General features: G+C 42.2%; 2 protein-coding genes across 3 annotated transcripts in view; one reads left to right on the plus strand and one right to left on the minus strand.

Annotated features, from left to right (window-relative positions):
• LOC123502816 lies at positions 1-5,796 on the plus strand. 2 transcript variants are annotated; one of them, XM_045252083.1, is made up of 5 exons: positions 1-239; positions 1,003-1,350; positions 2,065-2,238; positions 2,586-2,760; positions 3,667-3,809. In XM_045252083.1, exons 2-5 carry the CDS (start codon positions 1,099-1,101, stop codon positions 3,726-3,728), a joined length of 663 nt encoding a protein of 220 aa, XP_045108018.1. In that variant the 5' UTR covers positions 1-239; positions 1,003-1,098; the 3' UTR covers positions 3,729-3,809. The 2 variants fall into 2 exon arrangements, with proteins under 2 accessions (XP_045108018.1, XP_045108017.1); XM_045252082.1 differs by having other exon boundaries at positions 6-239; positions 3,693-5,796.
• LOC123502615 overlaps positions 5,792-17,074 on the minus strand; it is a 26,717-nt gene continuing 15,434 nt past the window's right edge. The window contains 5 exon segments of the mRNA XM_045251780.1: positions 5,792-9,025; positions 11,625-11,690; positions 12,576-12,651; positions 14,147-14,224; positions 15,383-15,543. Coding sequence (XP_045107715.1) covers positions 9,009-9,025; positions 11,625-11,690; positions 12,576-12,651; positions 14,147-14,224; positions 15,383-15,543 — 398 coding nt within the window. The 3' untranslated portion in view covers positions 5,792-9,008.

Here is a 17,074-nt window from a genome sequence, read left to right on the forward strand (position 1 = left end):
CGACACGAACCACAACACAGCTGGCCAGGGGGCGCTGGCTACCTGCTGTTACCTGACCTTCTGCAGGCTGGTAATGACACCTGGAGCCCCGCGGTGACCTGCAGGTGCCACGAGTGATGCAGGGCGCCCCACCCAAACCCCCGCCCACCCCAGCTGGCACCCACTGGCACTAACTCCCCCTCCACTCCCTGTTATAAGGCACTCCCCCTGTTGTGCCTCCCCGCCCCTCCCTCCACCAGGTAAGGGATTAAGGGCGTATCTGGGTGGGAGTGGTAGTAGTAGTAGTAGGAGGAGGGTGGAGTAGTAATAGAAATAAAGGAGAGAATAATAATAGGAGGAGGGGATTAAGTAGTAGTAGTAGTAGTAATATGAGGAAAAGGAGGGAGTTGCAATATAAGGAGAAGGGAGTGGGAGTATTAGGAAGTGGAGGAACAGTAGCAGTATGAGGAACAAGAGGGAGTAGGAAGAGGAGGAGAGGGAGGAACAGTAGCAATATGAGGAAGAGGAGGAATTTGGAGTAGTAGGAAGAGAAGGAGAGAGGAAGGAACAGTAGTAATATGAGGAGGAGGAGGGAGTAGGAGTAGTAGGAAGAGGAGGAGGAGGGAGGAACAATATAAGGAGGAGGAGTAGTAGTAGTAGTAGTAGTGATATGAAGGAAGGAAGACAGAAACGGAGAAATAGTAACAGTATTAGTAGTGTATTAGACTTACATATTGATCACACATGCAATAGATAAATAAGATAAAAAAAAATGTATCATTGCAGTTTGAACCAACACACCACACATAAACAATACACATTCACATGGTTTAGATCTCCCTTTTACCAGCATTTCTAACCCCACTTTACCCTATCAGAAAATGGGGTAGGTTAGGTTAGGTTAGGATAGGTTAAAACCCTGCTTGCCCAGGAGGTCCCTGAGCTTGTTAGACATAGGGAAAAAGAGATATAACTTAAACAACTCAAATATGAGCAGTAAGTTTACCCACCTTAATATTACAGCATAGAGAGAGGGAAACAAGAGAGGGAGAGAGAGAGACGACCTCATGAACACAGCGACAGCATGACCGGAGAACACAGCTCCCTCAACACACCCTCATGCTATTCTCATGCCGCAGCAGCGGCGGCGAGGTGTGCCACCGACCACTAGCCCTATGTATGCCCGGCCCACAGCACACCATGGCTGACAGCAAACCCATAGTGGCCAAGACTCTGGAGGTGGTGGGTGTCGGGGAGGTGGAGGTGCGGCCCCAGCTGGCAACACTGACGCTTATCCTCACCGCGTGTAAACAGTCGCTAGAGGAATGCCGTGCTTCCATCGACAAGAGGCAGCCCTACGTACATCACACAGTAAGAAGCTCCCGGCCTTCCCTCTTGTGGTGTTTTAAGTTATGACATTTTATTTTGTCCATGTTATGTTTTTTAACTCCTTCAGTACTAGGACACACTTGTACCTTGAGTTTTGGTCGTGATTAGACCATTTTATTGACATTAGGAAGGGTCTGTGGAGGGCAGAAGATTAATGGCCAGAGTCTTCACTATTTTAATCCCCCACATAAGTTTCTGAAGCTGTATCAAATCACCAAATAGTAAGCAGAATTTTTTACCATGAGTTTTGGGTACCATTAGACCATTTTATAGACATTAGGAAAGGTCTATGGAGGTCAGAAGATTAATGGCCACAGTCTTCACTATTTTAATCCCCACACATAAGTTTCTGAAGTTGTATAAAATGAAAGGAAATAAAAATAAAAACACACTTGCCCACAAACCATCACAAAAGATAGTCAGCCTACCAGTTCCTCCCGCCCCCCACCAGCTGTACAGTAACCAGTTCCTCCCGCCCCGCACCAGCTGTACAGTAACCAGTTCCTCCTGCCCCCCACCAGCTGTACAGTAACCAGTTCCTCCCACCCCCCACCAGCTGTACAGTAACCAGTTCCTCCTGCCCCCCACCAGCTGTACAGTAACCAGTTCTTCCCGCCCCCCACCAGCTGTACAGTAACCAGTTCCTCCTGCCCCCCACCAGCTGTACAGTAACCAGTTCTTCCCGCCCCCCACCAGCTGTACAGTAACCAGGCGCGGCGGGAGGACATCACGGAGCGGGAGGAGTGCCACAGTAATGTCTCCCACATCATCCTCAACGTCACCATCATGGCCACTCTTCCCGCCCAGTTTGTGCAGCCCGTTCTCTCCACGCTGACTGAGAAGCTGAGTGATGCGGTGGAGGTGGAGAAGGTGAGACGGATTAGGTGGAATGGGATTAGTGTATGTGTGTGTGTGTGTGGATTGTACTTTTTTTCTCCTCTTTTTTTTATGGGGAATGGGTTAGTGTGTGTGTATGTGAACATTCTCTCTCTCTCTTATTTAATGTAGTAAAATTAATTAAGTGGAATGGATTAGTGTGTGTGTGTGTGTGTGTGTGAATGTTTTCTTTTCCTCTCTAACATAAGAAAATTTTGGCCTTTTTCCACATTCTCACATTTCAAAACTCATCTTACCCTCACCCTTCCAAACTCCACCCACTAACTTTCCACATTCCCACTCCAAACTCCACCTTTTCTCAGCCTCCACATCCTCCACAGGTGGTGTACCATCACTCGTGGTCTGCAGTGGCGGAGGGGCGGGCGGTGGCAGGGCGGCGTGCGGCTCTAGAGGCAAGGCGCCGTGCCTCCGAGATGGCAGCAGCGGTGGGATCTGACGTGGGTCCCTGCCTGACACTGTTTGAGGAAGCCTGTGATCACCTGGCACTGTCTGATGGTGAGGAAGTGTGCCAGCCTCTCCCCATCACCTGTGCCTGCTGTTGCCTGGGCACCTGTATCATTTATGCCTTCTTTCTTTCCTGTGACAGTAATGCTGGGAAACCTTGACTATTTATGGATCTTTTTCTCTTTCCTCCTTGATAGTAATGCTGCAAACTTCTCTGTCATTTATGCTTCCTTCTCTCTCTCTCTCTCTGATAGTAATGCTGGCAAACCTTTATTATTTATACTTGCTTTCCTTTCCTCTGACAGTAGTGCTTGCAAACCTTTATCTTTTCTTTCTTCTCGTAATGTTGGCAAACTTTTATTATTTATGGTTCCTTTTCTTTCCTCTTGATGGTAATGCTGGCAAGCCTTTATTTTTTTTATTTTCTCTTTCCTTTTTCATAGTAATGCTTGCAAACCTTTCTCTATTATTTATGCTTCCTTTCTTTTTTTATACTATGCTGGCAAACCTTTCTATCATTTATGCTTCGTTTTCTCTTTAATCTTTGATAGTAATGCTGCAAAATTCTCTATTATTTATGCTTCCTTCTCTCTCACATTTGTTGTTAGTTTGCCCTCAGTACTGTGAGAGGAATGGTAGCAAACCTTTCTATCATTTTATTTCCTCCTCTCTTCCCTTTATTAATTTGACTGCACTATGAGTAATGGTAGCAAATCTTTCTTCATCACTATCTTTTTAATCTGTCCCACTTCCTACAGTTATTAAGTGTCTTTGTCTTACCTTTTCATACCACTAACTTTTGACATTCTACACCTTCCCTGCTTCACACAACCCTTTCCTACTCACATCAGTATTTAGAAGACATGAATCTCCTCCACTTTCAACAATAATCACTGGTCTCTCATCTTACCTCTTAATGATATCCATTCATCTTTTTTCACCCATGTCCACCCCGAGGCCTGAATCAGTGGTGTTGCCCGCAGACCGCAGCGAGTGGTGTGTGGTGGAGACGCCCTTGAGGCTGCGACACTGCCATGCCCACGTCCCCACCATCATCAAGAGCCGCGTCAAGGCCTGCTTCTCCCTGGCCGGGGGATTGCCAAAAATCACTGCCGCATGAATCTCTTCACTGCCACATGCCAGTTAGTAGCCTCGCCTCAACGCTGCCACGGTTTGAGTCTGTTGTCGTTTTGTCACTTCGCCGCGTGTCTCTTGCCTTGTGCCCGTGGGAACTCCTGGCTAGGGAGTTCACAGCTATGCATTTAGTGAGGGAGGGTGTGATAACTAGTAAGCTTTGGTGGAAACACTGCCATTCCCAGAGTTCAGTACCTGATGCCCAGCGAGGCAGCACCAGCAGGGGTTGACAGAGCAGCAAGGACAGGAGAGAATACCAAGAAGGATAGTTGTGGTAACCTTGTAGTCTTGTGTGGGGAAGAGGGAGTTAAATTTTACTTTGCACCATCATCTTTAGCACAGTGGTGTCGTTTGTGGTCACTGTAGAGCGTTAGGGTTCGTCACACACACACTCACACCTTCACTTGGCTGAGTATCTTAGCATCTTCTTGGTGTTCTTGATGTTGTGTTGTTTGGTCACCAGTCTTTAGGATCAGGAAGATTTGAGCACCTTTTACCCCCATCTCACTATATGGAGTTTCAGTCTTTGTGAACAGCAATGCAAAAAGAACCCATTAACCCAAAGAACCCAGTAAGCCACTCTAGCATCCGTGCCAGCTCTGTCAAGCTTCAGGCAGCCCAGAACTTTGAGTAGGATGCATGAATTCAACTGCTACTGTAGGCTAATGATAATTTGCCATAATGATTTGCCTCTATGTACCTGGAGCTTATGTGGCCTCTTCTCTGCTGTAGCAAACTGAAGCTTTACCAAATCACGTGTAGAGGCTTTGCAAGGACTGAAGCTTTCCATGCCTTCCCCTCGACACTGCCAGCGAGTCACTCCGTCAGTCATCCATTCCTCACCTGCTGACTGGCTTGTTCAGGTGAAGCAGTGTGCAGGTGGGCTGCAGCGCCACTCACTGTTGCTACCTGTCCTGGCGTGTCTCTCGGCTCTCCTCTGTGTTGATCCCATCCAACAGAAGTCTACCCTTGATCACTTAACACAGACTGATTGCCTCAGTGATGAAGGTCGCCAACACAATTTGATGAAGAGTTGCCTCCGTGTTAAGTTGTGTCTGACCCTGTTTGTCATGAGAGGTGGTCTGTGTGGTGTGTTTCTTGGGGAGGGTTCTTTGCGGTGGAGGCTGTGGGTGACTGTGGCTGCCACAGCACAGGGCAGGAGGGGACGTCTGGGACGGGGAGGGAGGAGGGCGCCAGGATCACACACTCCAAAATCAGACACAAGAACGGATAATGTATTTCATAAATACTTCTTTACATTAAAATAACACGGTGAGGACTCAGGATACCATACAATGCTGAACTAAACATCACAGTGGTAATGTCAACACATCTCTGGGAAGCTAAAGTCATACACACATGTGTGATTGGAACAGAGTACATGCGTACATACAGACAGTCACCACACACGCTACAAATGTTGCTACTAAAATCAATAAAAAAAGGTTCTCAAAAATAAATATATTTATTTAACATAATAGAAGGTGAATCAAACAGGCTAGGGCACTGCACACTAGTGAGTGCAGGCATACACACACACACACACACTCACTCACACACACACACACACACACACTCATACATACATACATACACACAGACTCTTACAGGACACACCAAGAGATTATGTACACGACTACTTGGTCAAAACTGCCCAGAATTCCTTACAAATATAGAGATTTATGACATAACTGATGTGTGTTGGTGAAGCAAGTCTGTGCCAAGGTCGGTCGGCCCCACCAGTCTTTGCCTGCCAGTCCCACAAGGGTTGGAGGGAGAGATTATTATTATATCATAGTATATCATATTATTATTATATCATAGTATATACTTATGGCAGTGACAAATCACATCTACATCAAAGAAATACGCTGAAGAAAGCTTTAAATATTATTAGAGAGATTAATGTATATGTCTTGTGTCTAGTCTACCATAAAAGAGGATTGTGTTATGGCTGGCACTTTTTATTGTTTCCTTTTTTCCTTGTTGACGTGACTGAGACTCGTGTTACCGGCTGTGGGGATTCCTGGTCAGTTTCCGCAGTACGGGAGAAGACGATGCTGCTGCTGCTGCTGGACATGGTAAGTGATGCTGGTGAGGTGTGGTAGATAGATATGTCGCCACCTACAAAGTAAATCGACGCTACGGACGAACGAACGAACACTACAAGATGCGCTCTGAATGTAAACTTCTCGGCCTTTTCAATTGATGGTGCGGCCGCGGGGACAAGACAAGTATCACATTCACACACTCACTTCCTCCAATGCTTTCCCTCAGTGAAGCCCGCCGACCTCACAATAAGTAGATGCCCAGCTGATACAAGACTGAGAGAAACACTTCATAGTTTTTTCTCAGTTTAACATCCTTGCTCTGCTGACAGTACACTAAACAATAAGTAGATAGTGGATATGGGGATTGTTAATATAGCAAAACACTTAAAAAAAACACACATTCCAATTATCTTTCAATCAATGTACTAAATCTTGATAACTGAATGTTCTTGATCTGCTGAGAGTATACTAAACAAATAAGTATATAATTGATATGATCTTAATATATGAAAACGCTTAAAAAAAACACCAATTTCTCTTTTCTTTCAGTCACAATCAACTAAGATAACAGTATACTAAACAAATAAGTAGATTGTTGATATGATGACCTTTATATATGAAAACACTTAAAAAAACACCCATTTCTGTTTTCTTTGAGTCAAAATCTGCTAAATCTCAATAACCAAATGTTCTTGATCTGCTCAAAGTATACTAAACAAGTAAACAAATAACTGGTATGACCTTAATACAGGAAAACACTTTAAAAACCCCTTTTCTTATTTTCCTATTTTCTTTTAGTCACAATCTACTAAGTCTTAATAACTAACAGATTTTCAACCAACATGACACTGAGGGACAAACATTAAAAAACTCACACTCCTTTTTTTTCCTTCAATTGTAAGTTCTTTGGTTAGAGTAAACCTTGATTCTCTCTCTCTGCCAATCCAGGGCCCAAGATTGATAGAAAACACTGAATTTCCACCCTTGTTTTCCCTCAATCTTAAGTCCTCTCATCTGCCAATCATCAAGTAAATCGCATCACTAAATTTCCTCAGGTTTTCTTGGGAGATTTGAGGATGTAAGACTGAGGAAAAGCACTTCAAAATGTCCATTCATGTTTTTCTTTCAATTATAAACCATTTCATCTACTGGCATAAAAATCTTGACTTTTTTTTTTCAACTAATAATAGATCTCATTAATAATTTTCCTAAGGTTTTCTCTGACGATTCAAGGACGTAAGACTGACAGAAACACATCAAAAGGTCCACTCATGTTTTTCTTTCAATCATAAACCATCTCATCTCAAATTGCAAATCTTAACAGTTCATTGTCTCAGCTAACCAAAGAACTCAATATTGTCAAAAAATGCTAAACAGGAAGTGTGTGTGTGTGTGTGTGTGTGTGTGTGTGTGTGTGTGTGTGTGTGTGTGTGTGTGTGTGTGTGTGTGTGTGTGTGTTACTTGACTGCTCCCCATGACTGCCATTCCCTGTAGAGAGGAGGAGAAAAATAACATGGTGATAATCTGCCATCACACTTAAGCTTCCTGATGTTTTGCCTTCCTTGTGTGGGTCAGGCAAATGGTGCATTGTGGGGCAGGTGAAAGTTTTATCATGAGATGTGTGTGTGATCTTTGGGTGAGATGGGGGAGGGGGGAGTGTAGTTAGCACTGTGATGCAAGGCTAGTTTGGATTCCCTTTTATGTGGTTGAAGTTTCTAATGATTTAGAAGTTACATGTTTCATTTTATTATTTTATTACATTTCTGTCATTCATTATTCACTCTGGAAGTTTATTGGTTTTCTTTTCAATATTAATGTTGATTTTTATTTATTTGTTTATTTATTATTTTCTTATTTATTATTATTATTATTATTATTATTTTTTTTTTTGTTTCATCATTGATTTCTTAATTTTTCAAGTTGTGTTTTGTGTGTTCATTTCATCAATAGTTGTTATGAAGGGAGACGTCAAAGATTAATCCCGCGGCTCACAGCTCCCCACCCGGCAGCCATCAGGCCAGGCGAGGTGGCCACTGAGCTGCGGAAACAATGACAACACCAACAAGGTTGGCAAAACACCAAAGCTCGTGGGTAATGGCAGCAAAATTGTCCATCTATTCATTATCTTACTCATGCAAAAGGTAAAGCCACATGCTTGCACTGCCTCACACTCACACATGCACGCACACACACACGCGCGCACACACACACACGCACAAAGTACGGCAATTGCACTTGGGCTTTAAGAATTAGCAAGATACAACCATTGGCAAGTCGTCTGCACTCAAAGCTTGGCGTAGAGATAATCTTCCTTCATGATAATATACACAGGTTAAGTCTGGAGGGTAATTTGTGACAGACAGAGAATTATTAAGTTGCAAAGACTCCTACACACTGCTGCTGCTTGGTTACATCCTGCACAGCTGCCGCCGCCGCCGCCGCCCCAGCGTGGCCGGCCGGACGGGAGGGTGGCAAGGTGAGGAGACTCTTTGGTATTCTGATACAAAGCTGCTTGAGGTGCTACTTGTCGTTTAAAGACTACGATTAACGTCACAGATCCCAGCAATAATGCATATGATGTGGCCTGCAGCAGAACGGCAAGTGGCTTGTGATCTATTTCACCAAAAACACTTAAAAAACTGTCATAAGGAGGACAGGGTGAGGGTGAGGGTGAGGAGGAGGATGAGGAGGGTGAGGGTTAGTGTTGCTTCATTATACACAGATCCTGCCAGTACACCGCTTTGAGCTCTGACTAGTGAGTCATTCTTCCTTACAAACTGTCCCTGTGTTGCTCCAGTGCATTCCCTAGCTGCTACACTCTGCTCATTACTTCTTACTGTCTTAAGACATGCCATTGGCACACATGACTAGCTGTTCAGTAATTCATAGTGAAACCTTTGTGACAACTGTGTTGCTCCAATCATCCAATGGTGCTGGGAGGCCGGGTGTGTGGAGGCGGCGGCGGCAGCGGCAGGCGTCACCGCCGCCACCACACGCTGGGTGCAGCTGACTCATGACTCAGGCCGGGCAGGACTCCTGTGTTTGGGGGGAGAGGGTGCAGGGGGTGCGGCTCCGGGGGGTGGGGAGCGCTGGCAGGCCGGGACCAGCACTCACTCATGACGGACACAACACTGCAACAGAGACAACCTGTCACTCACTGCTAACACACACACACACACACACACACACACACACACACACACACACACACACACACACACACACACCAGTCTGTTATTCTAAAGCGTGTCTTAATAATGAACGTGTTATAACACACACAACACCTCACCACCATCTTAACAGGAGGACAGTGTCATCACCTCCACTTCTACTCCACATTTGTCTAACCCTTTCACTGTTAGTTGGTCATCTTTCCTTTACTACCAATCACTCTCACACATCTTGACTTCCTCCACAGCCATCTCTAATCTCTTAACTAGGTGTAAATTAGAAAATCTATTCTCTTTTCATTCTTATCTTTCTTCTAAATACTTGTAAAGACTTCATGCATTGCTTCTGCTGCTGTGTGTTGCTTGTGGCAGTGAAAGGAGTGAAAAGGTTAGGTGAGTGTGTTCCTTCATGATGCAAGATGAAGGAAACACTCAATCAGCACACCAAAGCTTAATGTTAGGAGTATTAAGTTACAGTGTGTGTGTGTGTGTGTGTGTGTGTGTGTGTGTGTGTTGGATCTAAGTTATCTTGTGTGTGAGGAGAGGAGGTGTGATATTGAGTGCAGGCAGCTTTTTCAGACATTACTGTTGAAAGCTTTGTTATATACAGGCAAGACACAATAAGTGGAGGCCCAGTTAGCCCAGCAAGCCACACCAAAGTTTATAAAGTAAAGATCCATATTGGCACTTGTCTGTACAGAGCTGTGTGACTGGAGGGTTTAGGTCAGTGTGGCTTGGATCTACACTTAGCAGACGGTACAGTGAGTGAGTGAGTGTGAGGTGCAGTGGGCAGCAGGAGGTGTAAGTGGTGGTGGTGGTGGTGATGGTGGTGAGGGAGGCACATAGGTAGAGGATCAAATTATCAGACAGGCCGCAACCATTCATCACCAGTTTAAGGGGCGGTGAGTCGGTGTTCCTGCCCCACCTAGTGCAAGGCAACATTCTCCATCATGCACCCGCCCTGCCCCACTCCACCCTAAAGTACAGCGCGGCGCCTCAGCATGGCGGCCGACGCTGGCACTACCGCTACTCACTACTGATGTTAGTCTTGTTAAACACTCAAGGAACAAACTGCAGCAAAAATATTAACTACATGATCTTCGCCTGTATTCATTAACACCTTTCTCTCACCACAACAAATTTCCAAGGCCACAGAGACAACCAGCTGGATTTTCAAGATTGTTTCCCCTTCTAATAAACTAAAAATCTTGCCAATCCATCATCAAAGCCATTAAAATACCATTAAAGTGGAGCCTTTGGAAAGCAGTGATGGTGAGAGAGCAGTGTTTCATACTACAGGCCCTAGTGTTGCTCTCTACACTGCCACTGAGCACTACTTCATGGATACCAGGCACCACTGTACTTGTGTCCTGCTTGCTCTCACTCACCTACACTCACGCCACACACTAAAGTCACAAAAAACTCAAAATTATCAGCTAAAAATTCAAAAAAAATTTAAAAACTCTTTATAAATCTGAAAGCAGTGTTCACTCAGTCCACAGGGAGAGGAACCACAAAAACAAAAGCAATGTAGTGTCTTCTCACTCCCAGCCATTCTATATTTTGATCACTACCTTTGTGGTTTGCTTTCCATCATCAAGAGTAGAGGGGAAAAACGAGGGAGTCAAATCCACAGTGGCCAGAAAAAAAGTCACCGCACATTTTGATGATTCTCGGTCAGTGAGAGGACGCCTGCTGCCCCCCAGGGTGTGTCCGGGGCGGGGCGGCGGCGGCGGTGCAACAGTGACCGTGGCAACCTGGCACACACTGATGGCATTCCTTCACACCTCGACCAAACAGATCACTTGTCATGGCACTTGGCGGGATGCAATTTTAGACTGTACTGATGGTTTAGTGAGACATGCAGGCAACTAGTGGGCCAATCAGTGAGCAAGTCTGTCAACACTAAGACACACACCCACAGTAAAACCTTGTTCCCACACAATGACCCCAGGCAAGTCCCCGGCACACTGGTCACCCACGCCCTGACACCACTGCCCTCATCTGCCCTGTTATCCTCATGACATTAAGATCAACACACTACACTGCCCAAGTGACTCTTGACTCATCCAGCCCTGAACACCTAAACAGCAATCCCACTTAAAGCTGCCAAGTTGATTATGACATGTTAGCAGGTTAGCAGGTTAGCAGGAGCATTATTTGACTTTTAGCAGGTTAGTATGAGCATTATCTGACATGAGCTACATCTCCATTGACTTCTCTTAACTTCCTCAGCCTCAAAGGGAGCGCACAGAACGAGGTTTCACTGCAGTGCGGAGGACGGGACGGGCCGGCACGGCACCGCCCCACTGACGTCCTCTCGAGGATCACAAAAAACACGGGTCCATTTATTTCTTGGCCACGGATGAAAACGAGATGAAGCTTTACCTTAAATTTCCACTTTTATCACCGGGGGGGAGGGAAGGGGAAACACAGAGAATGGTGTGAGTGTTGCTCTAAGGCAGCGGCAAACATGTCAGCTAGTCAGTACTTCTTCATGTTATTGGGCAAGTCTTCTCTCAGCAGTGCCACTTGGGGACCCGTGCCGACCCACACTGACCTTTGAGGATGTAGTCCGTCAGCAGCGTGGGCACCGTCGGGCTGTCCTCGTTGATCGCCGTCAGGACTGGTGGGGGGAGAAAATGGAGAGAGGATACAGTCTAGGATACAGTGTGTGGTGGTGATGGAAGGATACAAGACAGTGAAGGATGTGTAGCAGTGAAGAATGGATACAGGACAGTGAAGGAAAGATGCAGGAAAGTGAGGGATGTGAGGGCAATGAGGGAAGGATGTGGGAATATGAAGGAATTACACACTCACTCATTCCTTACTCTAACTCACACACACTCACTCACTCATTTCTCTAACTCTCACACACTCACTCACTCATTACTCATTTTTATCACATTTCTCACACACACTTCCTTCCCTTACTCCTCATTATCACTCATTTCTCACACACTCACTCACTCCTTTCTCAACTCTCTCACACAACCTATTCTCCTTAATCATCATAATTTCTTTCATTAACCCCTTCAGTACCATGACGCATTTTCATTTTCATTCTGGTGACTATTTGGTGATTTTACACAGCTTCAGAAACTCATGGTAGGGATTAAAATAGTGAAGACTGTGGCCATTAATCTTCTGACCTCCACAGACCCTTCCTGATGTCAATAAAATGGTCCAATCGTACACAAAGCTCGAGGTAAAAAATGTGTCCCAGTACTGAAAGGGTTAAAATAGTGAAGACTGCGGCCATTAATTTTCTGACCTCCATAGACCCTTCCTAATGTCAGTAAAATGGTATAATGGTGCACAAAACTCTAGCTAAAAAATGCATCCCAGTACTGAAGCGATTAACTCTCTCTCTTTCCTAATGTCAATAAAATGGGCTAATGGTACACAAAACAAGGTAAAAATATATCCCAGTATTGAAGGGGTTAACTCACTCACACTCACTCTCACTCTCTCTCTCTCTCTCTCTCTCTCTCACACGCTCCAGGCTTACTTTTGATGAGGATCTGCAGCGTGGGGTTGTGTGGAGGTCCGTGTCCGACATCGTAAGGGATCACTGTTGTTAAATACTGCAGAGAGATAGAACACACTGCCTTATCATCTTTCACTCAACATTCTCATCTTTCTTTTGTGTTGTTTGATGGTTCTTATCTTATTTTATTTCATTTATTGTTGTGAGTGGGAATACAGCACCCATGGTTATATTAGTTTATTTGTCTAATTTTTTTTTTTTTTTTACTATAGCAAGATTAGAAAACAGTTTATAATTTAATATCAAACATCTTCATTTATGTTTTTTTTTACTTTTTTTCTGGTCATTCTTTCTTTTTTCTTCTTTTTTATTTTGTTTTATTTGTTTACATTTTTTACTACTGTAGCAAGGTCAGGATTATAATACAGCCTAGGAAGACAGTGACACAGTGGATAAGGTGGTGAGTGTGGGATCGGGCAGATGTCCACGCTTAGGTTTGAATCCCACCACGTACAGCCTTAAACACTTTGCCATTTGTCGAGTGGTTTAAAGTTAGCTACATGTCACCATGATACCCAGGTTCTAGGTGGTTACACCCAAGATGAGCTTGGGTGGTGATATGGGCCTTAACGGGGAAAAAAAACTATATACAGTAATACTAAATACCTTAATTTATATTTTTAATCTTTTTCTATTCATTCTTTCTTTTTTTCTTAAATTTGTTTTCTTTTCTGTTACATTTAAAGGTCCAATTGACACCTTATTACTGTGGCAAGATTAGAATACAGTTTATAATCTAACACCTTCATTTATTTTTCATTATTTTTTTTTTCTTTAATTTTTCTTTGTGTTGTATTTAAAGGTCCTATTGACACCTTTAATAATTGCACCAAGGTCAGAATAGTGTACAGCTTATAATCTTTCAGGACATTTCAGCAGCCCCTGGCAATTAAGTGGACCCTTTTCTTTTTCTTTTTTGTTGTTCTTGGTCAGTTTCCCCTCCAAAAAAAATCTAATATAAAACACTTTAATTTATTTTTATTATCTTTTCTTCTATTCCTTCTCTCTATTTTCCTTTAATTTTTCTTTCAGTTGTATTTACAGGTCCAACTGACACCTTTCATTAGTGTAGCAAGATTAGAATAGGTAAACTTTATAATCTAATACTGAACACCTTAATTCATCTTATATCTTTTTTCAATTCACTTTTTTTTTTCTTTGTCTTCTTTCAGTTGTATTTAAAGGTCCTACTGACACCTTTTATTACTGTAGAAAGGACAAGATTAGAATACACCTTATAATACATTACCAAACACCTTAATCTACGTTTTTTTTATTCTTTTCTATTCATTATCTTTTTTTTAGTTCAATTGTATTTAAAGGTCCTACTGACACCTTTTTATCAGTGTAGCAACATTAGAATGGAGCTTATGTAATCTAATACTAATCTTTTTCTATATTATCTTTTTTTTTCCAATTTAATTTTTTTCCTCATTTTTTTTCTTCTTTCAGTTGTATTTAAAGGTCCTATTGCCACCTTTTATCAGTGCAGCAAGGTCAGGATTCAATTCACACAGCGCCACACAGCCTACCTTTGGATCAGTGCCATTCGGTCCGACCTTCTTCTGTTTCTTCTTCTCCACGTTAAAGTTTCTTCTCTTGTTCTGGACCTGAGGGAAGAGGCAATGGTTATCATCTTTGCAACCACAACAACAACAAACTAATAATAATGTTTTCTGCTTTTTTTTCTATCTCTCCTATCTTTTCCTATCCCCCACCACCACCACCACCACTACCATCATCATCTTTTTCTCTGTCTCTCCTATCTTTCCTTTCCTCAAAACACAAACAAAATTAAACTAAACCTAAATGAAATACTTAGAACCACCACCACCACCACCACCACCTTTTTTCTATCTCTATCATTTCCAGTGCCGTTTTAAGAAATTTGAAGGCCCAAAGCAAAATGGATATGAAGCCCCCCCTCCCCTCCCCAGCACACACCAGGACCACAGCAAAAACTCAAAGCCTTCCCATCCCACCCTGCCCACCGTCCAAAGCCTACAAGCCTACAGGAACCACAGCAAAGACACCTTGTTTGAGATCACACTTTATTGAATATAACTATGAAATATATAAAAAAATCCTTGAACATTTACAAAAACCCTACCACCATCCCATAACAACCATAAAAAAGTGAAAATAGCATAACAACTATAAAATCCACAATAATTATAAAACTACTAATATAATCATGCATGCTTTGGGATCTGAGAGTCTCCAAGTGCATGGGTTTGAATCCTGTCCATGGTCCGAGTGTAGGTTGGGCTTTCTCACTTAAGGCATGTGTTTGTTAGCGGGTGGGCTTTGAGATAGGAGGTACCCCAATAAGTATCCCCTTTAGCCCAGAAATTCCCATGAAAAAACTTACATGGAAAAAAAAAAGAAAAAGAAAAACTACTTAAAAATGAATGATACAAATAAATAAATAAATAAAAAAATAAGCGTGTTGCTGCACTTTCCTTTCACTACAGTTACAGAGTCTAAAGGAGCGCTTAGACTGTTTCTCACTGCACTTCATTCTTACCAGTCACTGTCTATGGGGCCCTGGCCAGCTCGGGGCAAGCAATTGTAATGTTTGCCTGCCTTGTTGCGACATACCTGATCATTTCTCACCATCCTTTTCTCCATCTCTCCTATTATTTCCTATCCACCACCACCACTACCATCTCTTTCCCTATCTCCATCTCTCGTACCCACCACCACCATCTCTTTCCCTATCTCCATCTCTCCTACCCACCACCACCACCACCACCACAAAGACCCACCTGAAGAAGGAGAGAGATAAAGGAGTTTTTGAGTTCCTTCTCGTACTCCAGCTCGTCTCTAAGGGCCAGCTGTGTGATGAGTGTCTCGGAGTACTGCCGAATGACCAGCTCCAGCTCCATCAGGGCCTCGTTCAGCTCCGGCACACTCATGCTCTTCAATTCTGTGGGGCGAGGAGGTGTCAGGTGAAAAGGTGCGGAAATGATGATGTGTGAGTGACAGGGAGGGGAAAAAAATTATGTATGAGAGAAAAAAGGGGAAAAAGGGAGAGGAAAAGTATGAGAAAAAAAAAAAAAATGGAAAGGAAAAAGATGTAAGAGTAATAGGGAAGAGGAAAAGATGATGAAGATGTAGGAGTAATAAGGGAGAGAGAAATAGATGTAGGGAGAGGAAAAGATGATATATGAAAGTAAAAAGGGAGAGGAAAAGGAGTAGGAGTGATTGTTAGTGTGAAAGGGAGAGAAAAAGATGAAGATGTAGGAGTATTAATAGAGAGAGGAAAAAATGAAAAAAGAAGTAATAAGGGAAAGGATAAGATGAAAATAAAGGAGTAATAAGGGAGAGGAAGAAAATGAAAAATATATATGAGTGATTAATTGTGAGAAGGGAAGAGGGAAAGACGAAACAATTTTAAGAAGAATAGAAAAGACCTAACCAAAACAAATTAACAAACAACAAAACAGGTAAACAAATAACAAAATAATAAAATCTGCCTTTTTTTTTCTTTTTTTTATACATAACAGCTAAACAATTTCAAAAAGGACAAAAAAAAAAGAAAAATCAACCAACCAAAAAAAAAAAATACAAAACTAATTAAATTAACACTTTTTTTTTTATACGTAAAGAAACAATAAAAAGGACCAACGAGCTTAAAACAAATATGCACAACAAAACAATTAAAATACATCAATTAACTTTATTCCAATACCAAAAACGTGAACAAAACAAAACAAAAAATAAAAACAAAATTCCGTATGCAACAGCTAAACAATAAAAAAAAAGAAAACAAAAGACCAACGAACCTAAAACAAATAAAAAAAAAAAACTACAACAAAACAAATAAACATGTATCCATTAATTCTACTCCAATACCACAAGAATGTAAGCAAAAAAATAAATAAATAAATAAAATAAATAAATAGATAAATAAAATAAAAATGAATAAACAGGTTCCATTTAAGTAAGTCGGCAACCTTCTAGTTCATAACCATTAGCGTCTCTTCTCGAGTACGTGTCAGCTGTTCAGATCACCATTAGTGGCAGTAATGAGGGACAAACATGCTAATACAAAGAGAGGGAAAAAAACAGCACCTGAGAGAGAGAGAGAGAGAGAGAGAGAGAGAGAGAGAGAGAGAGAGAGAGAGAGAGAGAGAGAGAGAGAGAGAGGACGCGTTTGGTAGTGTTGTAAATAGTAGTAAGATAAGAGATGATAAAAAAAAAAAAAAAAAGAAAAAAAGTGCCTGGAATCTTGCAGTCAACGAAGGAAATATTAATAGTATAAAAACAAAGAAAAAAAAAAAAAAAAAAAAAAAAACCAGGATTAGAAAATGAAAAAAAGAAAAAAAAAAAAAACAGGTCTTAAAAATTGAAGTGAGGGAAGAATTTAGCTATTGTTGGTTTATTAAAAAAAAAGAAATATTAGAGGACGAAAAAGAAAAAAAAAACAAATATTATAGAAACAAAAATAAATAAAT

Source organism: Portunus trituberculatus, chromosome 12, assembly GCF_017591435.1.
Source record: "Portunus trituberculatus isolate SZX2019 chromosome 12, ASM1759143v1, whole genome shotgun sequence".
NCBI classification, from domain to species: Eukaryota; Metazoa; Arthropoda; class Malacostraca; order Decapoda; family Portunidae; genus Portunus; species Portunus trituberculatus.

What these genes read in the sequence shown, in the direction of transcription:
- LOC123502816 (XM_045252082.1), top strand. Translation starts at nt 1,099, where the DNA reads ATGCTATTCTCATGCCGCAGCAGCGGCGGCGAGGTGTGCCACCGACCA. An exon ending in AGCCCTACGTACATCACACA is followed by an intron (nt 1,351 to 2,064) that starts GTAAGAAGCTCC and finishes GCCCCCCACCAG; the next exon opens with CTGTACAGTAACCAGGCGCG. An exon ending in TCACCTGGCACTGTCTGATG is followed by an intron (nt 2,761 to 3,692) that starts GTGAGGAAGTGT and finishes TGTTGCCCGCAG; the next exon opens with ACCGCAGCGAGTGGTGTGTG.